General features: G+C 44.8%; 2 protein-coding genes across 3 annotated transcripts in view; both read left to right on the top strand.

Moving 5' to 3' along the window:
• The window catches only part of tmeff1a (transmembrane protein with EGF-like and two follistatin-like domains 1a), a 53,672-nt gene extending 47,753 nt beyond the window's left edge, over window positions 1–5,919 (top strand). For both annotated transcript variants that reach the window (XM_041055816.1, XM_041055815.1), the window contains exons 8-11: window positions 554–613; window positions 2,248–2,371; window positions 2,587–2,748; window positions 2,984–5,919. In XM_041055816.1, the coding sequence (XP_040911750.1) occupies window positions 554–613; window positions 2,248–2,371; window positions 2,587–2,748; window positions 2,984–3,068 (431 nt within the window). In that variant the 3' untranslated portion in view covers window positions 3,069–5,919. The remainder of the gene's footprint in view (window positions 1–553; window positions 614–2,247; window positions 2,372–2,586; window positions 2,749–2,983) is intronic.
• A 1,998-nt stretch (window positions 5,920–7,917) lies between these two features.
• cavin4a (caveolae associated protein 4a) lies at window positions 7,918–16,938 on the top strand. The gene is made up of 2 exons (XM_041055820.1): window positions 7,918–8,514; window positions 14,127–16,938. Exons 1-2 carry the CDS (start codon window positions 8,107–8,109, stop codon window positions 14,724–14,726), a joined length of 1,008 nt encoding a protein of 335 aa, XP_040911754.1. The 5' UTR covers window positions 7,918–8,106; the 3' UTR covers window positions 14,727–16,938.
• Window positions 16,939–22,577: the final 5,639 nt, after the last annotated feature.

The raw sequence follows: 22,577 nt of genomic DNA, 5'->3' as shown, positions 1-22,577 counted from the left end.
CACACACACACACACACACACACACACACAGTCAATGAACAAATTAGGAAAGACAGTAGGAAACAGCAGACAGGAAGTCAAGTGTTCAGGTGGCGACATTTATAGTGACGCCTGATGAAATCTGTTCATTTTCCACCATGTTCTTATTGATTTAGAGGAAGTGGAACTGTAACTGTCTGTGTCTGTAACTGTCTGTGTCTGTGTCTGTAACTGTCTGTGTCTGTAACTGTCTGTGTCTGTGTCTGTAACTGTCTGTGTCTGTGTCTGTAACTGTCTGTGTCTGTAACTGACTCTGTCTGTGTCTGTAACTGTAACTGACAGTAACTGTAACTGACTGTGACTGTGTCTGTGTCTGTAACTGTCTGTGTCTGTGTCTGTAACTGTCTGTGTCTGTGTCTGTAACTGACTGTGTCTGTAACTGTAACTGTAACTGTCTGTGTCTGTGTCTGTAACTGTCTGTGTCTGTGTCTGTGTCTGTAACTGTAACTGTCTGTGTCTGTGTCTGTAACTGTAACTGTCTGTAACTGACTCTGTCCATCTGTTTCCTCCACAGCTGATAAAGAAAAACTGGGAAAGAAAGACGACAGCAGTTCTTTCAAAATAAATGTCTTAGGTAAGGAAGCTACCTGTGTGAGTCGACATTTTTCACAGCTTGAAACTAAAAAGTCTTTTGACGGGTCGAAAACACGAGGTTCAGTTCTGTTAGTTCATTTTGTTTGTTTTAAAACTTCGTACGCGACCATTCGACAGAAGTCGACCTGCTCAAACTGCAAACAGCCGAGTGGTTCCTGACACAGCTCCACCTGCTCCTGAGCTGCATCTGCAGAGATCAAAACTCCGGCAGCAGCTTTCGCTTCAGACCAGAGTGTTTGACCCCGACAGAGGCCACAGGCCGAGACACGCTGGTCTGCAGGTGCTGCGGGAGTCCTTCTCTCCTCAGCACGTCTGGCCCTGCAGGAGTCCAGCCTGAGAGGATCTCCAGAGTTCATTCAGTTCATCAGAGCCTGGAACTGCACTTCTACCGTGTGGGACGAAAATCACTTAGAGCCTCTGTGTTCATTTTTACGTTTAACTCCACCGTAAATCTACGTCCCTGCCTTTAATGCAGCGGATGGTAAAATGTGCTGTGGCCTCTCAGCAGCCTGTTCACCGGCGTCTGAACCTGCTGAGCTGCAGCAAGTGAAGGAGAAACTGGAATGAAAATCTCCTTCGTACACAATAATGTCCTCAGAGGGGGACACACACAGCAGCTCCGAGTCTCCACTGACACCCAGGATAATGTGAGTTCTCTGTCCTTCAAACCGAGCGCGGTGAGACGCTGTAATGTCTCACAAATAAACGCACAGATTAGCGCAGCAGAACGAGCGTTTTGCGGTGTTACCCATCCAGCTGCACGGCGCACATGCTGTGTTTGGAGATCAAAGAGGAGATGGAACAGAATCCGGAGGGTTTTATTATCTGCAGCTCGCTCTGCACATTGATCCACCGCCTGAAACGTCTCAGGGGGAAGGATTCCTCCACAGCTCTGTCGCTTCCTTCACTCCCACTTCAAACTTGGACTCAGACGCGGACAATAGAAGGATCGGATTAAACTGCTGCATTGTCAACATCACAGACAGTGAAGGACGCGGCAGCACGTCTCTGACTATAATGATGTGAGACAGAAGAGCTGAGGAAGACAAAGACCCCGCGCCCCTCTTCTGAGGACGCGTCCTTCAAGTGAATAAATCTAACACCTCAGGTTTATGGTTTCTCAACATTTAGCACATGATTTCATCACTAACGGCCGGAGACAGACGGTCAACGTCAGGATCACAGCTCAGAGCCTGGACTGTCTGAGTAACACACACACACACACACACACACACACACAACACAAAGGAAAACAGGAGGCAAGCAAATAAACAACAACAGGAAATAGAAGCAGAATGTTGTTGTTGTTGTTGTTGTAGGAAAGAAAATTTACTTTAAACAAATGATGAAGGTGAAATGTTCAAGTCTCAGTCATCAGTCGTCAGAATATTAGTTTGTTTGCAGGGAAACATTTCAGCTGCGTCTCTTTCACAGTTTCCTGGTTTGAAAACAGATTTTGTACGTAACAGATGATGATGACTAACAAACTGCGTTACTGAAACTGATCTTTGAACGCAGAGCCTTTCATCTCTGCATGTTTCACCCTGTGCTGCTGAAGTCTTCGCCTCCTTTTCACTGCACTCAGATCAGTTTTTTCCTCTTCCACCTGTTCAGAGACCACGGGTCTGGATCACGGTGACGGCTTCTATGCCGGGATGCCGATCCCCTGCGCCGACAGCTACGCCGGCTTCTGCGTTCACGGGAAATGTGAGATCAAGTACAACATGGCCACCTGCAGGTCTGTGCGAGATCCTGTTACTGCTCAGTACCAGTGTTAGCACCGCTCACTGGAACCAGGTCACTGAACTGTCTTATTGCAGGTTTATTGGTGTGTGATGAGCAAACAGAGAAGTCAAAGATGTTTTGAGTTCGTTTAGAAACGGTGTGTGGAGCAGGTCCTCCACCAATCACAGTGCTCAGTCCTTTCACAGATGTCTTCCTTCCGTGTCCCAGATGTGATGCAGGTTACAAGGGTCCACAGTGTGACGAGCCTCAGGACTTCAACATCCTCTACGTGGTCCCCAGTGGACAGAAGCTGCACTACGTCCTCATCGCCGCCATCATCGGCGCCGTGCAGATCGCCATCATCGTCGCTGTGGTGATGTGCATCACAAGGTAAAAGCTTCATTCAAAAGGTTTTAAATAAAGGCTTGAATTTAAGTGTTTGACAAATCAGTCAATGATCATTTCAAAGAGTAAACTGAGTGATGAACGGATGGTATCTAAGGTATTTTAAGGTCTGAGGTCAGTTAAAGGAGGAAACAGTGGATCTGTACAGATAAACTGGGTTTTAATGGGTTTTATATCTGTGAGTTTTTAAGGTGTAAAATCTTTCTCTCCATCTCTTTAGGAAATGTCCAAAAAACAACAGAGGTCGCCGACAAAAACAAAACCTTGGACACTTTTCCTCGGACACTAACTCCAGGATGGTATAGCCGTGTTTGGTGGTGGTTGTTTTTGATAAGTTTTTTTCTTACTGCGCGGGAATGCCATTTTTTAACAGTAGATGTGTGATATTAATTTTTTTTCTCCTGGGAAACCATAAAAAAGAAGAATGAGAATATTTATTTAAGGGGCCTTATTTTCTCTCCATTGATTTTAGATGGAATTGATGCGCATTTATTCGTGCGGTCATAATTTTGGTTGTTTTGTTTTATTTCTTTTTTTTTCCGTAAGACCAAGTACAAGGAGCCGAATCGACAAAACCCGCTGTCACTTTCCATCGTTACCGTGTGTGATGTCTTAATTTCTCTAACTGCTTCCTTCGAGGTTTCGTTGAATGCTTTATGGTTCCTCTGGTAAACTGGCTAACAGAGTAATGTCCGCCCCTCGGGAATGTGCTATTTATTTTTACGCCCTTCTCTCTTTCACTTTTTACTAATAATGTGCAGCTGATCACCAAATGCAGTTCGTTTTTAATTTTTTGTATTTTGTCCTCTTTGGTAGGAGGTGAGAAGGGGCCAGCCAGTGATATAGATATGTTTACACTTATTCTTTGGTATGAAATTCTGTGTAAAGACTTCACTGTGTTTAAACAAGCTAATAATTTATTATTATTCCTATGATTATTTTTTTGAGGTAGTTTTTACTTAAAGTTTTTACGTTAACTTTTCTTGTAAACATTGCTTTCTAAATTCTAGTTCCTGTATATTCGCATGACTTGTGAAACCTGTGTACTGTGGTGTAGTTTTAACTTTTTAAAAAGAAAAGCTGATGGCTTTGACGCCGTCTCCATCTCAGAGCCGCCGAGATCCGGCAGCGGTGGAAATCCCAAAGTCGGACGGAGGAGCGGAGGACGCCGAGCGGGGAGGTGTTAGTCTGTGTTGATGAAAGGAATGTGTAGTGTTTAAACTCTGCGGAGGACAGAAACATTTGTAGACGTCTCTGACGGTGGTAAACTTTGGAGTATGTTCTTCTAAAACCACTTTTGCTTTAATGAGGAGCAGATTGGTGTTGATTGTATAACGCTCAGACGCAGAAATGATTCTGCATCTGTTTGAAATTCTGAGTTCAGAGGATCGTGACGGAACGGTGCCGACTGTTCGGGGGTTTGCAGGACTTGAGGTCAGCGAGATATTTTTCATGTAACTGGACGAAGTCTTGGTTGATGAGAAGCTGTAATCAAGGATTTTCTTTGAATGTGAAAGAAAAATGTTCTTTTCTTCCTTTTGTTTGTTTGAATTTAGCCTTTGCTCCTCAGTGAGACATTCCAAGCACAGAGAATCCCTCAGTGAAAACCATAACAGCTCTATGGGCAATATTTGAAACATACTTCATGGTAAAGACCCCGTTTCTTTCTGTACGAAGGTGTGATCAGACGCACGTCTTTGAGATGTTGGTGGTTTGCAGCTGACTCTTAGTGTAATAATGTGATGAAATCTCAGCATTAAACAGAGAAGACAGACCAATACCCACAGCTGCTGTGACTTTAGGCAGACGAGAAACTTTCCTGCACATCTGGTCAAACTGCAGTCCGACCACTGTCTCCATGGAAACCGTGCATCCATTCATGAAAATGCCTTTTCTGTGTTGCGCCCATGTGACCCTGACTTCACTGGAACACAAGCTGTTGTTCAAAGTCCCGTCATGTCTTTGCGATTTGTCAGAGAGTTGTAACTGCACTCCACCTGTTTTTCACCTGTCTGCTGAAACATCACAAACTAACCAGTCACCACTGGTGGCGTCCAGCGATGACGCCTGATCACAAACTGACTGGTGTTCATTTTCTGGAAATGTATCCTTCACTTCCTCCACATCGCTGCAGCCGCACACTGTATTTGCCATGTTCAGTACGGGGCAGGTCAGAGACATCCTGTCTTACTCAGTGGAGTTTTGTATGTGAAGGCAGAGGTCGAGCTGTCACAGAGTTTTCCAGCAGCATTTGAGCCTCAGCATCACTCGTTCACGTCACAGTGGATTTTCTCGAAGCGCAAGCTGCCATGAAAAATCAAATCTTTATCAGTAACATGTACCTGCTGTTCTTATTCTACAGCTGATTTGTTCCGACGATGTGAACACACAAATTCTCCCCAGAAAATATTCAAATCTTCTGTTTCTTGAACACAGGTGAGCAGTGTTTGATGAATCAGGACCTTCTGTGGCAATTACCTATGCATTAACTCTACTGGGGGGAGGGATGGGAGGAGGGACGGGAGGGGGGAGGGACGCAGCACAGGGAGCGAGAGGCAGCTGTCCTCTGACGGAGCTCACTGGCCCCTGAACGTCCGTTAGCTCAAAACAAATTCAGTAAGACCAATAATATGACTCATTTTTTTATTTTTATTATTATTACTTATCTTACCAGCTCACGAACAACAAAGGTAGAAGGAAATCAAAGTCGATTTGCTGTCCAGTGTAAGTTAGCACTGGTAACTGTTCTGTTTTACGGCTCTGTGTTCATTCAGTAATCGTTTGTGTTTCGTTGCGCGTGCGTGGTAGAGGCATTGATCAGCAGCAGAGGGTCCTGATCCAGAACTGGAGTATCTGAGGAGGAGGGAGTGAAGCTCTGAGGCTGTGCTCGGTGCTCGGTGCTCGGTGCTTCTCTGTGTGTTGATAGTTTTTTTATTTTCTGTCACAGGAGTTTTTCTGTAACGTCCACAGGTCGTAGGTCAGCCCCCGCCCCCTCCGCCAAGCAACGTGTTTCTACTTGTTGTCGACCATCGCAGCTGTAACTTCTCTATATGTGACTAGAATGTGTTTGACATGTTAATATTCTGCATGTAGACTGTGAGAGGCTATTTTTGGTCTCTGCCAAAATAAAAAAATGGAAATGTTTTTTTTAATGTACACCGAGCTGCACACGTGTCTTCCTTTTTTCTGCTCTGCGTCCGGTGAGGTTTGTTTTTCATTTGTGTTTCACTGCTCTGACACCGCTCTCATTTTACAACGTACTTCACTTCCTGTGATGGATTAATGGTGTGTGCGTGTGTGTGGGTGCGTGTGCGTGAGTGCGTGTGCGTGTGTGATTTGACTGCAGAAACACAAATTATTGAGATGGCCTGTGTGATCAATCACAGAAAAGACTGTTTTGTTCTTCCTCTGCAGAGACACTGTCCTGATTCCATTCTGAATACTGACATGATGCAGTGCACGCCGTCTTCTTTAACAGAAATCCATGTGTAGCACTGTAAAGCTATCAGCCCCGTTAGCAGAAGCTATGTTGAGACATTTATTTCTTATATTTTGCAGTTTTTAGTTCATTTATAATATTAATAGATATTTTACTGTGCAGCAAAAATAATTCCAACATCTGCTGCCTCGTGTATAAGCTGTGGGAGTTTGAAAACGAGGATAGGTGAGGGTGAATGTGCCTCCACCCACCTGTCAGAGAGGAGGGGCTAAGTCATGAAGCGATGCTCCATCTAATTAAAAACCTGCAGAAGCCAGAAGCAGAGCAGAGGTCACCGCCTCTCCACGTGAAAATAAACCGTGTGTTCATTTCTGCCAGGGGCGGGGCCTCAGGCACGCTGCCCGGGCAAATATAGAGTTATAGACTGGAAGGTGGTGGTGGTGGTGGGTGGGTGTGTAGGGGGGTGGGGTACTCAGGGACAGAAGCAGCTGCTGGCTTCAGTCGAACAGATTCAGCAAACAGTCAGCTCCAAACTACCACACTGTAAGAAAAAAACTTCCATCATGATCCAGCGTTCATTCATTAAAAGTTCCAACCATCATTCCGTGATCCTGAAGTTGTGCCTCCCTCAGACAGGAACTCTCAGGGACCTGTCTCTGCTAACTCCAGAGAAACAAGCTGTAATTAGCTTTACCTGCTCGCGTTAGCAATAAAAAGATTAAAGGTGAAATGATTAAACGTGATTAGCCGCTAACTTTGGCTAACACATTGCTAACTGTACAGCTGATAAAGGTCCAGTACTGTGACCTGCTGTCTGGCTACCTGAGGTTAACGTGATTAGATCTATTGTATGTGAAGTTGATGCATTTGCAGAGCAAACTGAGGCTCCACCTCAACACTGATCCCTTACTGTGTGAAAGGAAACTTATCCTCTCAGGATTCAGGAGCGCGGCTGTGAGTGTCGGCCCGTGTTATTTTTAACACACCACTGTGTGTGTGTATGGACAACAAACCTTTTTCAACACATTATTAACAGATGACAAAGCAGGTTCATGACTTTGGTTTCATGCCGTCAAACTACGAGCTAAAGACCAAATTATTCACTCCACTAAATGCAGCCTATCACCTGAGATATGTACTGTACTCTCAGCACATGAATAACGTCTGGGATAAATAGATCCTCCCATACAGTGGCAGCTCAGAGGAGTGAGTGTCACTCTGTCAGTCGTCTCTATAAAGAGCTTCAGATCTCAGTCTCAGTCAATGTTTGGACTCTGCTCCCCGGGGGAAAGTAAAAAGGGCAGAGCTGCAATGTTTAATCCCCAAAAACATTCCAGCGCTGTGTAATCAGAGCAGACAACTGTCACTGCAGAGCTGCAGAATGACTCCTAAGCTGCTGCTGATGTACGTGTTTCACAGCTGCCAGCGTGAACGTCTGAGCAAATAACGGAAAATTATGAATCAGTCTGCGTGGGTCTAACAAAGCAGAGTTGGACCCGGGTGGGGATTTCTATCCTCTCCTGCTTTGCGTCTTCCCAAAATGTTCAAGTGTCGCCTTACAAAGAGCTTTTATTTTTAGCTGGGGGGATTCGTGTGAGCGTTGCCGCTCCCCTCTGAGTTTTATCGGCTGGCCCTCATCCCAGTGAGGGCTGAATTCAGGTTCCCTTTGGATCCTGAAGCCTTTTTTAAAAGGGGTAGGTGGAGTTTCCCCTCTCTCCTGTCCCCAGACATCAGTTTGGGTCACGACGGTTGGGTGTTGCCACTCCTCGGTCTGCCTTCTGGCAACCCCAACGGTTCTGGTCCCCTCCCCAAACAAAACCGCACATCTGCCACTTTTAATCAAGTTTCAACAAATTTGAAGCAAGAGATTTAAGATTCCAGACACAACTCATCGAAACACCGCAATGGATCAGCACAAGTATCGTACGGCGGGCGTCCAGGAGAAGCTGGAGATCATCGGGGTGGAGGATGAGGCTGGAAACCCCATCAGCGCCCTGACTATCCTGTCGCTGCTGGAGCGCGTGGCTGGCATCATTGACAACGTCCAGTCCTGCCAGCAGCGCATGGAAGAGCGTCAGCTGGAGCTAGAGAACAACATCAAGACCATCCAGGGTGACGTCCTGAAGCTGGCCAAGGACCACAATGACACCAGCGGCACGGTGGAAAAGCTCCTGCAGAAGACCCGCAAAGTAAGCGCCAACGTCAAGGAGGTCCGCACGCGTGTGGAGAAGCAAAATGTACGAGTCAAGAAGGTTGAGTCCACACAGGATGAGCTGCTCACCCGCAACAAGTTCCGGGTCGTCATCTATCAGGTGAGCAGAGGTTTGGCTGCAACTGATGGGTAATCCAGTTAATTCGGTGCTTTCTAACATGGACTTCATGATATAAGGCTGAGGCATTACAAGACGCTTAACATTTCTGCTACGCTAAGTTTTCTTTCTTTTTGCTTTTTGCTTGTGAATCACTGTTTTACATTGTGGTATGTAGTATGGTCACCAGGCACAGACATAATATGCAACCTGGGAGTCACAAAAAGAATAAGAGTCATTAGTGAGACCTGGAACCATTAGATTAATTTATAACTGGAGAAAGTTTTGGTTGCAGTCCTCAGTGAAACGGAAGTTAGAGCGTCCCCAGCTTCAGTAATGTTACACATTTCCTCATGAAACTGAACAGGGAGTTAAAATTAGGACAGGGATTGAATCCGGTCCTTCAGATCTGATAGGATCACTCAACAGTAGGTGTGTTTTAGCAAATGCATTGTGGTTGGAGCTTCAAGCAGTCACTGTGTGTCAAGGTGGCGCAGCTCTGGATTGTCAGGTTCAAGGTTCAGTCCAGGTGTTGGTTTACGAGGAGCTGAAGCATAAATGAAGCAGCTAAAGTAAAGTAGATTCATGCCCTCGGGAGGCACCAGCCCTGTGCCAGGCAGCGAGCTCTTCACTCAAATGAACTCAATGACTCAATTCATTAAGCGGTGGACGCAGTGAGAGGCCGAGCAGGAGTGTGAGGAAATGAAGGGTGCTTTAAGTTCAAACACTCAAGAGCCATCGACTCCAGAACACTGGCAATTTATAGAAAAGCATCCTCATTATGCTGAGAGGCCACGCTTTCATCCGACGTGCAAACCACCTTAATCAGGTCAGGTGAAAACAAGATGATTCACCTCAGAGCTTTATTTGTAATCTGAAACACACACACTGAACTCGTACACTGGAATGAACGCAGACAATTTAAGTGCTTTCAGAAATCACAAGCTTAAAAATCAGCAACACTTTCATGAAGAGATCCTCAAGCTCAGTGATCTCTTAACAAACCGGGCGACGTGTGTTTTCTCCTCACAGACGCCGAACGTCATTCAAAACTGAGTGAGGACACTTAGGGACACTTGCACTGATCGAGTATTTATTGCAGAATTAAACTGGAGTTGAGTGGGATTTTCTCTGGAAGCAGCTGGTCACACAGAAAAAGACATTTCTGTGAACTCAGAGGACTTTTAATGGTCCAGGATCAGAGACAGTCCTGTCCATGGCTGCAGGCGTCTGGTGCGTCTCCCTATTAATATCCGGAGTTTCCATAAGCTTTAGAATTTTCTTATTTATCTTACTGAAAACTGAATTGTGCTCTCGAATGGCTCTCTTCTCTCTCTCCCACAGACGGCAGCACTTTAACCATGAATCAAAAATAAGGTTAAGGTTGTTTTTCTGACGATATATAGTTGATCATGAAGAAAGAAAGAATTTGAGGCAAGGCTTCATTTATTCAGTTATATAATTTTTCTGAGATGAGAAAGCAAAATACTTTTTTTCTGGTCCAGTTTCATTTTTAAGGAAGTTTTAGCCTTTCGAGGCCCTTAAATCACACAAATAATCCATAAAAATACTTTATGTAAATTCATTTATTTCCCATTAAAAATCGTTGGTAATGGATTGGAAAATGTTCCAGCTGATTGTGGGACTCTGTAACTCTTCACTGAAACTTGTTTTTAAATAGAAACCTTGATGATATTACTCATCGGAGATGAACACTCATCTTTACGTGTGGGCCTCTCATGCTCTCAGCCGTCAGTTTGCGATGGAGATGCCGTCCTCGTTAACATCCAGACTTCAGAATAGTAACCGGAGCACTATGTGCTGCTCGCAGCTGCTGTGGATCCATGACAGAGAGACCTATTCTGGGATCGCAGCATTCTCCCTCTCTGCCAGCAGGGACACGCTATAAACTGCTGTCAACCGGAATCAGGGTCTGACATGGCAGCTTATCGCAGGGGTCAATATACAGGGAGAGGAGGGGGTGTCAATCATCCTGACCTGCTGCTGCAAGGACCGCCCCCCAAAAAAACACCTAAGGCAAAAGATAAAGGAAGATCAAATAGGCTACAACCATAACCCATACGCTGTGACTTATACCATCAAATAGCTGCCTCACTCCGCTCCCCACCATCCAGCTGCTGAGGGAAACATCTGGCCCCTCAGCTGCTGTGTGCTGCTGAGCAGGTCGTGGACAGAGGCTTCATCAGAGTTTCCTTGATGCCAAACGAAAACTAAGAGCTCAAAGAGGCTAAAACGGTCTGTGGAGCCAAATTAGCTGTTAGCAGTTTCTGTTTGCAGTGCACCCATAGATGTACGGACACCTATCACTGGAGTTCTGATACTGACAGCAGAGATCCATCTTCTAAAAGATGTTCATTTCTCAAAATGTTCCTTTCAGGCATCTACTCTACGTGTCCCCGTGCAGCTGCAGTACAGTGTATAATCCCTCTGCCTGCTCTTCCACACGTTACCCCTTGTATTTCTGCAGAGTGAGTCCAGGTCTAGTTGAGTCTGGTCCCGGGCGGCTCTGCCTTTCTCTCCGTCCTGCCTGCAGAGGAGACAGTCGCAGTGTTAAGTTTCCTCATGACTGATGTGCTGTCGGTTATTCTGAGGCCTCCGTTCATCTCCTAATATAGAGCTTCAGCCGCGGTCATTTAACAGGAAGCAGCGAGCGGTTTGTTAGAGACAGTCGTCACCAGCGGCTGAATAATGGAGGCCAGGACAGTGGGCAGTAATAAGAAAAAGATAAATGTCTGCTGGTTTATGCCCGAGGTCGCTCCGCCTCCACTGCCGTCCACAGCAATGGACATTAGAGGACAATGTGTGATTGTAGAGGAGTTAATGGGTTTTAGTTTGTGATATTTCTGCTGTGCAGATAAACTGTCTGCAGGCAAACACAGTTAAAACGAGAGGTCACGCAGAGAACGTTGCCATGACGCTGCATAACATCCTGCACCTCTGCGAGTTCTGTAAAACTGTTGCAGGAGCAAAGTTTAATTTCTAACGTTGATTCGTTTCTTAACACTTCATTTCACGGCCCAGTATTCTCCAGCTAATTAAAAGGAAAGTTCTGGTTTTTACCTGGAAACTACATGGACACACACACACACACACACACCTGCTCAGGTGTGACATTTGTATGTTTACGTCAGCATATATGCTGTTGTGTGTGTTGGTGATTTTAGAACAGCTCATACTTTTTCTAGTTATTGATCCTGATGATTGATTTGACGTGTTGTGACATGTTTCCTGTCTCTTTCGCTACTTGTTCACAAATAAAAGCCAAATCCTCCTCCAGACAGAAAAAATGTAAAAAGATAAAATAAGTGGTTTGAGCCAATGATGATGATGATGATGATGATGATGTCTTAATTTTCTTAATCTGACAAACCACACATCAGCTTCTTGAACGTGTTAATCTGGGACTGTGAAGAATTCCTCACAGTTTAATGTGATACATGATTAGAGCATATGGATGAAATGGTTCCCAGTAAGTGTCCATTACATCTGAGGATTTCAAACCCACTGTGGGTCTGTGGCCTGGTTCACGCTCGTGTTCGTGTGGCTGATACTCTGCTCAGCGGTCTGTGTGTGTGCTAACATCAGCAGTGGATCAGTGTTGGTGCTGTGTGTCTGTTGATGGCTGTGGTCTCGGACTCAGCGGCCTGAGCCTGAACATCCTGCCGGCCCCTCTCTGCTCCTGCACCACCTCCACCTCCACCACCACCTCCACCACCACCCGAGGTTATTAATACATGCACTGACCCACATTCCCTGCCGGTGTAATTATTGTGTCATTCACAGTGCCTGGACGCGCTCTGATGACTCCTCCCTGATTAATGAGTGTGATCGTTGCAGGTGGCTGCAGCTTAATTAGGATTAATTGGCTTTCACATCCAAAGTCACCTGTAGGGTGCAGCAGGTGGAGCAGGCCTGTGAGGAGCTGGTGTGTTTCTGTTGGAAACAGTCCTGCTTTTTTAAAAATGATAAAGTAAAGGGAAGGGTTATATTATTACAGTATTCACCATGTTGATGATGTTTATTAAACAGTTCAAAGTCTCATTGAAACAATCACCTCACACACACACACACACACACACACCAGCAGCTTCCTGTCTGAATGAGTCTCACTTACTTCTCATCTGTAAAAATAGAAAAACTCGATCTGATGAAGACGCCAGTGTGTTGGAGGCAGGAGGCTGCAGGTCGGGTCTGACTGAGCATCTCAGAGGAATATCATGTTTTCTGTCTGGGCTTCCGTCATGTCGGCGAGCAGGACACTAATTTATTCCTAATGGACAGAGGAGACAGATGAGAGGACGGATATCGGTTTCGTCTCTGTAACATTTTATTAGCTGATCAGCAGCAGCAAAACTTTAAAGAGCAAATCAGAGGAACAAGAAGGAGGAAGATTCAGGAGCGTGGTGAGAGGAAAAATCCAGCAGAAACCAGCTGTAAAGGACTTTAACATCTCAGGAATGATCCTGTCCTCTGGATCTTGTGTGTGAGGGCTTTAAGTTGTTCTGCTCCACAGTGTGTCGTCAAATCATTTATTCCAAATCACAAAGTCAGTTTGAAAAGAATTGTTTTCACAAAGTGAAGTACACACACAGTAAACACAGAGTGAAAGACAAGCATCAGCAGACAGGCAGCTGTTCTGAGCTCAGCTCTGTGTGAACAGGAACGTCTGAACTGGCTGCATGGTGAAGGCAGCGTGTTCTCTGTCGGGGTCTAAACAGGATGTTTTGACTCAGACTCAGGTTCCTCCAGCGCTCACAGCTCAATACAAAGTGAATAAAGCTACGCACTTATGCTGTGTTCACGACACATCGGTTTAAAATCGTAATTATGAGCAGCTGAGGAGGAGAAACCGTCTCTGACTTTCTGATTCGATGTGGTGAATCTCTGCCACTTAGTGAGCAGAACTTCAGACACGTCCACACACTGTGGGCAGATCGGCTGCAAGTGCACCAAAATAAAAAGCCAATATTAACACTGATACAATCCACTCAGCTCATTTCACAGGAGCTAAACACCGTTAGTTTGGATCTGGTTTCACTTGGTAACAAACACAACAAAAGGAGCTAATTCAAGCTGTTTTATCTGGTGTGACTACAATCAGCAGCAGGACTAACCATCCTGGAACAGTGCGCTAACGCTCCTGAGCCAAAGACACTCTTTCTTTCTTTCTTTCTTTCTTTTTTCTGTTTTTCTGTTTTTCTCATTCTGCTGACTTTGCATGAACACAGCGCTAATAGGAACAAAAATCGAGTTTAAGGCCAAAAAGATGCTTCTGGCAAACATTTCAGGAATAAAATAACCAGACACAAATGTCTGTTTTCAGATTTTCCAGCAGTTAAAATCCTGACGAATCAACCTGGTTCATCACATTGATACAAAATTCCATTAACCAGCCCTGAGCACTGATTTTAATCATTGCCCATCATGGCCTAATACAACAGGAGACGTATAAACCTTGGCGAGTTGTGTCTTGCAGCCTTTGTTGTTTCCCTCTGGTCTTATTTTGGAAGTCTTGATTTCCCAGTTGGTTTTTCCGTGAATATCTGGAAACAACGGGTGTTAAAACTGTGTCCTGTCTATTTTCTCCTCTGTAGGGTGAGACAGAGGTCCCATCAGTGGCCGTCACTAAGTCTCCTAAAGGACCTGGCCTGGAGGGACTGGAGATCGAGCCCGACTCCTACGACATCCCCGCCGACCTCTCCTCTGATGAAGAGTACCTGAGCGTGGAGGATACTGACTCCTCACGAGCCGCTCGCCTCAAGAAATCAGTCGTGAAGAGCACGGAGACCCTGAAGGCGGCCTTCTCCAAGGAGAACATGAGCAAAACCAAGGACAACCTGGGCACCAAGTTCCACAACCTGGGCGAGAAGGTCATGCCGCCCGAGCGGAGGGAGAAGATGCACCAGGCCGGCGAGCGGCTGAAGCAGTCCGGCGAGAGGCTGAAGGAGAACATCGCCAAGAAAGCGCCGAACAAAGAGACCTTCCGCATCAAGCTGAAGAAGGAGAGAGCCGTCGCCGAGGGCCAGGAGGGCGCCGAGGCCGACCCTGAGCTCCACATCCAGGCCCAGGGCGAGCAGCCGGGAGTGCCCCGCCCAGGCGTCGCCTACACCGAAGTCGGCCTGGAAACCAAGAGGGAGGGGCCCGTGGAGGAGGCCAGTGCCACCCGGATAGGAGGCGAGGATTACAGGAAGTAGATCAGGCGTAATAAGATAGCACTGACTTGAAGAGGAGGCGGGACACTCATACCCAGGATTTAGAGAGAAGGTCTGTGATTGGTCGACAACAACGATGGACATTTGAAATAGTTTGATTGTGTTAAAATGGAAGAAGTTCTTGAGATGAGATGTTTGTACTGAAACCAAAAATATCTCTATGTGAACTGGTTATTTATCAAATCTGCAAATTCAAGTCAGGTTACTCCATTAAATGTTATCTGTTTGTAATAATCGATAATTTAAACCACCTGGTCTGATACAACCTGAGACATGAACATGAGAATCTTTAATGCACTGAGAAGAATTTAGGTTTAGTTATAAATGAAAATGTTCCTGAAGTGACTGATGAGTTTGACTAATTCGTGAATCCAAATTTCCGAGACGTGAGATTGTTAACAGGTTGAAGTTTATTTGCACAAGATGGCTACAAGGAAAAGAAAGACAGCAAGAGGCTGAAGAAACTTTGAGAAAAGACGATGAATGTTGATCTGAAGTTTGTGTCTTGATCTTTTATCTGCATGTACATATGATGTTGTACATACTGCCCAAAGGCAGGAGGTGAAACAGGTGGGAGCAGGCCTCAGCTGGTCTCTGAGACACCTGGAGAGAAGAGAAAATAACGAGTTCGACGTCAGGCTGGTTTCTGTACGCAAAAGAGTAGAAGCAGAAGGAGATGAAGTTAGAGTAAACATCAGCCATGGATGAGACAGACATTAAAGCTGCACCAGACAAAGACAATTAGTTATCTTCGGTCGTGGTCAGAAGCCAAACGTCGCTCTGAATCAAAGTGTCGTTGCCTGATTGATGAGAATGCTGATGATCTGAAACCGACTCCATTCATTCGGCCTGATGTTGTGCTCGCGCTGGCTGATGTCTGGTCAGGAGGGGTCGCATTGTTTTGCCCTGTCCAGTCAGAAGTGAGTGTCTGTCCCTCCGTCACTGTCAGTCGGCACAGACGCTGTGACAGTTACTGCTTCGCTTAACATTTTATAACTGTTGAAGGAAAAGTTCTCAGTCGACTTACAGCAACATGTGTGAAGCTCCGTCGACATTTCTGTGGCGATGTTTTGTAGACGTATCGAGCAACAAGCAAGAAGCAGACGCCCCCGTTTCTATGCACACACGTGTTGTTTATGACCCCGGTCGCCTTTGAAAGGAAGCTCTTTGAATTTTACAAGTAAAAAGTCAGCCCCACAGGAGGACGTGTGTTTTTTAAACAGACAAGTTACAAATGTCCCAAAGGACGATACGACAAAGGCATAAAAACTGATTTAAATAAAATAGACGATTAGAAATGAGAAGAATTAAAATAAGACGGATCACACAGGAGAATAAAAGTGACAGAGGAGTCGACACCCTGATTTCAAAGCAGTGGAAAAGATGGAGCTCTCAGTCTCTCACTTCCCAGAATTCAGCCTGAAACATCTGGTTCTTCTGTAAACTTTTAAATAAATTTCTTTCTCCTTTGTCCGGTGCAGCTTTAAGTTTAACTGAGCAGCACAGATACTAACCAGTGATACGTCACAGTAACACAGTCAGTTGTAATTACTCTTGAAAGTAGTGGTTTGCAGGTTGCAGGTGGTCTGAGCTCTGCTGTTGGTGGCTTTACAGCTGTTTGTGCGCTGCTGCATTTTAGTGTATGAATGTTTTTTTGTTTTTTTGCCGCTTCATATTCACAGTTTGATTTTGAAGTTCAGCGAATGAGTTTATTAGTGAGATCACAGCTTTTATCAGGATCAGTGGATTTAGAGTTTCTGGAGCTTCAGGCAGATCCAACTATTTCCTGTAGAAGCGTTGCTTTTATAGTGCTGTCATTATTCATTAGAGCAGTGTCTTATTCTGAAAAGTGTACTTCCTGTATAACTTTAAAGTTCAGTTTAGTTTCATAGCTTCAAAACTGTGTTCATGTTCCTGTACTGCTGCTGGTGAGTGGATTTAATTTCTCAGTAGACTGATAGTCTGTGGTTTGAACGTTTTTAAGACGGTTTCATTTCTTTCTAATGTTACAGTTCAGCTCCATATTGTGTTTTCTTGCCATTTTTACTTTCATCTGAATCCAATGAAGGTTTTCAAGTGAAAACCAACTGATTGAAGACCTGTGTAGTTGGTTTTGGCCTGTGCTGTGTGAGCAGCGACAGATATTAATCCTTTTGTTTTGTTTTTGTATAAATAAAGTTCTCATGAAACCTCATCATATTCCTGGAGGATAAAATGTGGTAAAATATTATGTTTGTTATCTTCAGCGAGCTGTGAAACTGGAAGGATGTTTTAGCTCGACAGCTTTTACAACAGCAACATTTCTTCTCAGCAAAATCCAGTGAGTTTCAGTGCAAATGAATCCGTGGTGTTAATGGATTCATTCCCATTGTGATGCTTTCATTCAGATTTTTTTTTTTTTAGTGTTCAACGTGCTAAGTTGTGCAGTACGACCCTGTCGTCGTAGTAACCTGCCGTCTCACAGTGCGCCTGATTCATCTGCTCTGCTGCTGTTTCACAGCCTTAGTGGGAAACGAGTCGATGGAGCCAGTTAGCACATGGGCTGGCCAGTATGTCCAGTTAGTGATGAGTCCATCAGCTGCAGCAGCTGCCAAACTGGCAACGTGAGTAATGAAATGTGGCCTGAAGCCTCCACCAGGTGCGTCCCAGAGACAGAGGAAGTGCAGCAGCTGTGACGTGTCCTCTTTCCTGGAGAGGAATCGGATGTGGTGGATTTTGGTGATCTGACTCGTGTGTACTGGGATGTGCTGCCTTTTTTTTTTTTTTAACATTTTACCCAATTTCTCATCCATGTCAGTAGAAATTTCAGAATTATGCCAAAATGTATTTTTTAACAGCAACAAACTTTTGAATATCATGAACTTAATAGTTTAATGTAGGACATTCAGTAGAATAAATCACAGACACTCTAATAGTCCATGGAGGAATATTATAATCTATATAACTGTAATCGGGATCATAACCTCCATCAGCTCTGGCCCTTTGAACCTTGGTAATTGTTTCACAGATGTGTGGTTTCATCAGGAACATTTGAATCCTGTGTTGAACAGCAGCAGCACCGGAGGCTCAGATCATCTCTCCTCTCTGTCTCTGTCTTCCTCTCATCTCATCTATCTGCGGCTCGGATTAAATCACTAACTTGATGTCCGCTCGAGCAAAACACGATCACTCAACTGAGTCAGCAGAGTCCCGCAGATTCACCTCTCCGCCGGTGTCGGCCTCTAAATGAAATGCCAATCATTCCGCTTCGCTCTGGAGGGGATTTACAGTTCGACTCGTCTCTGCGTGGCCGGAGGTCACAGCAGCAGTTTGTCAAGTGTGAATTTATTGGCCCTAAAACAAACAGCGGTGCCCTCATTTCCTCAGAGAGTCCAATCAGACGAGCCAGCTGCAACACAAACCCTGCAAAGACGAGGGATGATAAAAGAAGCTCTGGAGCAGGAACCATCAGACCTACAATCAAATTATCTGCAGAGAGCGAAGGATACAGGTCTGCTGATCCACAGCTTTTATTCTGAAAAGAAACCTGCAGGGTTTCATTGATAACATGATCAATTCTGATTAGATGTCTGTGTGGTTACTTTAAACATAATCCTGGCATTATTTGAAATATATCGTACAGGATATACTGTAAACTGAATGTGCTTTACAGGAAAAAAGCCTCATTATTTCTCTCACTGTTAGTCTTGTTATTATTATTATTGTTACCACATTTCCACTGGTCCTTGGATTGACTACGTCCTCCTGAACCTCAGCATCCTCCTAATGTGGACTTGGTCACCTGATTTCTGTCTTTGCTCGTGTCCTTACTGCCCTACTGACCTGTAGGGTGGTTTTCTTAGGGTCTGGTCTACAGTCTGGCCTGTACAGAGCAGCAGGGTTTCCTCTCTGTCAGAGTGCGAGGACACAGGTTTGATTCCTGAGAAAAACCCACAAACGCAGCCTCTGAATCAAAAGGCCAATTCATTGATTCATTGATTTATTGGGCTAAACGCCTGGACTCTGTTAAAGTCAGTGTGTTGAATGTGATGGTGAATCTCTGTGCACGTGTAAATGAGCTGCACACTCTAATCTGCTCTCTGCCTCTGCAGGTTGTCAGCTGCTCCGTCTAATTTCAGCACTGCTGCTTTTTATAACCTTGACAAACTTAGAAAGATGACACCGCCGCCGCCTGCACCTCCCTCCAGAAATATCGGCCATTGCCGGCGGACACCTGTGCTTTACCATTACCGGGTTGTCACGGCAACCATACCCATCAAAGCTTCAGAGGAGTGGAGCAGAATGACGTTAATTAATTTCCCCTCATTCAGGCAGATGTGAGACTCTGAGCCACTTGATAACCGAGGTGCTCTGCAGCGTCTCCCCTCCTGCACAGCAGCACCGCCGCCAGAACCACACGTTTGATTTATTTCAGTGCTTATGAGAGAGAGGCAGAGGGAAAGAGACAGAGACGCCACTCTGGAGTGATTGCATTCAGCTCCATCTGTTTGTTATGCATTAGCTGAGCACAATTGAGCTCTTCAAGCAATCTGTTGAAGAGAAACGGCCTCGGGTGATTCAAGTGCAGAGAAGGGAGAGAGGAGCTCCGTCTGCTGATCCACGGCTCCATTACGGCATTTCCATCTTCTCCTTCACAGCGTGAACTCTTCTTCTTCTTCTGAGCCAGAAACATTTGAACCACCTGCAGATAGTTCCTCCCTCAGACTGACTTGTCAAATGTGTTCTCTCGGTAGCGTAACGTGCATTAGCACTTTGACAGGTAGGATTTACATTTTGTCACACAGAGCAGGAGTGAATCTGCAGAGCTGCACCAGCAATCAGGCATCTTCTCTGTTTTATTCACAGGATTCACCACCTGAAAAGCCAAACGCTGCAGCTACAGTCCAGGAAATGTCTTCCTTGAAATCTTCTTTCATAGTTGTTTGTAGAGTTCCACTAATGTCTCTCTTTTGTCCACTGTGACAGATACAAGACCACAGAAGAAGAGCAAACAGCTGACAAAAGAAGAAGAGAAAGTACAGAAGACTGAGAGAGTCTGAAAAACATTTCTGCATGTTGGAAAAATCAGCTCTGTCTGCCAGAAATCCGATTTGCATACAGCTAATTTCTAAGAGCAGCATAATGCAGACACATGATGCCTCCTGAATTCCATTTCCATTAACAGCATCGTGTTCCTGTAACACTGTCAGAGAATACAGAGTCAGCTGAACTGAACTGGGCTTAAATGAACTATGTTTTGTACAGTGGTGTTTTGAAGGAGCTTCACACTTCACACGCTTCCAAGTTATTAATGTCCTCAGCACACGGCGCTCTTTCACAGCCTCTCTGGATCCATCCCACTCTGACTGAAGGATTTTAACTTCAGCAGCTTTCTCCACAGGAGGAAGAAACGAGTGAACAGATGAACCATTTACACCACAGAGTGACAATAGACACATCATTTACTGCTCTGTTTGTTTACTGAGGGTTGTTTTCCCACAGCAGCAATTTGGCCTCAACACAGAAGCAGCAGGTGGAAATGTTTAATTTGTCTAAATTGTCCATGTTTGAGATATTACGAGTCATTTGTCAATGTTTCAGAAGATTTTTCTCTTTTCAGTGGAACAGAAGTTGTTTTTTTTATTCCGACAGTTTTTCCACATGATCTCAAACACTTTGTTTGTCTGTCAGGGTGAAGCGAGCACATCTGAAATGTCGTTAACGTGTTTCTTCTTTTACGTTGCTGTGATATTAACTGGAAGAGAACAGTGTTTGACAGAAATAAGACCCAAGGTGTTGTGAACTGTAACTGTCCTTTAACAAACTGCTGTCAGTAAAGCTGCTCAGAGAATCATCTGCTTTACCTGTGTGATTAAATGTCAGAAACTATAAACTTATTTATAGAGGAATCTTATTTATTTATAAGGATTTTGGACTTCTTTTTCAGTCAGGAGTCCCATGATGTGTTCACATGCTGGTCAAAAATCAAGGAAACTGGAACTTCTAAAGTCTAAAACACACTGGTATCTGACAGTTGGCCCTGTTTCCTTTCAGACACAGAGCTGTAATAAATCACATCATTTCTAACAGAGGAGTCACGTCAGGGCTCGCCTCTGTTCCATTATTTTTTTGTGAGGGCAGAAAAAACTGTCATGAAAATGTACAAGTGCTGCAGCTGATGGGAACTCGGTTCATCTATGTTCATAAAGTTCACTGATGCTTTTTTTTTTTTAGTTGTAGTCACACAGCATCACAAGCATCAAGCGTCACAATGGTTTGTGTGTTTTTTTAAAAACGGAAACAAAAAGAATGTGGAGAAACGGATGTGTGTGCCTCGCTGCTCACAAACATCTTCAGACTTAGAAACTGAATGAATGTGGAAATCTTGCCAATGTGGAGTGAGTGTGAATGGAGCTTTTCAGTCGGTGGGATCTAATCGCTTCGCCTGTCAGTCAGTTTTCCTGGAACATAATGACTCATCACGCTGTGAAAAAGAGAGTGTTTACTTTCCAAAATGACAAATCCAACGTTTGAAAGAACTGACACCTTCTGTTAGGGAAATTAGCGCTGACATATCGGCAGAGGAAGTGGAATACTAATGAAGCTGTGAGCTGATCTCACATCTGGGCAAACACAACAGTTAATTACGAACAGCGTGAAATCCTGCTGCAATATCGGATTTTTTTTGGCCACTTGTTTTCAGCAGCAACTAGTAGAGAACACAACACTGACAAATCATCAGCTTATAAACTCATATGTTGAAACTGCACACCGTTTCTCATTTCCACGTCCAGCGGTTACAGATCACCTGGAGTGGTGTTTGAGTCCACCTGATGAATCTCAGTAAACCCAGTGTTTCCTCTCTTTTAGCTCTGTTTTTGGTCTCCACCAGCTCCTGAGGGAAACATCTGGCTCTTTAGTTGCTTGATGTTCCTCCTCACACAGGAATGACTTCATGTGTCTGCTTTGTCCCGACTAAGAGAAACCCAAGCCAAAAAGTTGTTCTTATTATTGGCTTATAACTGATCTATAGAGCAAGCTACAGCTTATAAACCCTTTGGAAATGGTGCCAAGTTAATTCATGCTAGCTGGTTTCAGGTTTTTCACCAGTCTTTTTGGATTCCCCAGTTTTTATTTTAGTTTTTGGAGGGTTAATGATGCAGGTAAACAAAATATGCCTGAGAGCTAGAGATACCTCACAAGCTCAGATAAATCCCCCTCATTACCTTGACAACCAGATCAACCCCCACATGGTCATTTAATGCTGAAAAACGTCACCTCTCACCCCTTTTAGAAACCATCCAGTGAAATTCTCTCAGTTAGCAGTTACTTCTGTGCAAAAAGACATAAATAGCCTTTGATTGACGCCCTGCAGGCTGATGAGCTTCCTGCTGGCCCTCAAGTGAGGCCTCCCTGCAGCCGCTGCTCATTACCGCCTCGTTCAGGTTAAGCCGTGGATCCACCTCAGCCTCTCCTCCCAATTACCTCTCCATTGAACGCCGGCAAGCCAAAAGAAGGAGGCCAGGCCACAGGCTGACACGCTGTCTGGCTGCACCGAGCCTGCAGTCTCACCGCAGCAGAGACCAAGCCTCTGTTTTTCTCCGCAGGTTGTGTAAAGACTCGCTCAGGTCTGAGTTTGATTTGTAGGCGTCTGGAGGCGATTCATTAACAGCTGCTGCAGCACATGTTGAGATCATGGTGGAGATACAGTCGGATGTCTGTGTGATGCTTGATAATTAGGTGATACTTTTCATTTTAATGATCAAAAGACTCGCTGCTTGTGAAAAGTGGACATGATACCAGCCAAGATGATCTCTGCTTATTAACATATCTCTATGATGAATGAAGGAACTT

The sequence above is a fragment of the Toxotes jaculatrix genome, chromosome 14 (genome assembly GCF_017976425.1).
Source record: "Toxotes jaculatrix isolate fToxJac2 chromosome 14, fToxJac2.pri, whole genome shotgun sequence".
NCBI classification, from domain to species: domain Eukaryota; kingdom Metazoa; phylum Chordata; class Actinopteri; family Toxotidae; genus Toxotes; species Toxotes jaculatrix.
Note: the sequence above shows the minus strand (reverse complement) of the source record. Positions and strands in the feature narration are given on the sequence as shown.

Coding starts and splice junctions, on each gene's coding strand:
- cavin4a (XM_041055820.1), top strand. CDS start 8,107: ATGGATCAGCACAAGTATCGTACGGCGGGCGTCCAGGAGAAGCTGGAG. Junction 8,515..14,126: donor TCCGGGTCGTCATCTATCAG/GTGAGCAGAGGT, acceptor TCTCCTCTGTAG/GGTGAGACAGAGGTCCCATC.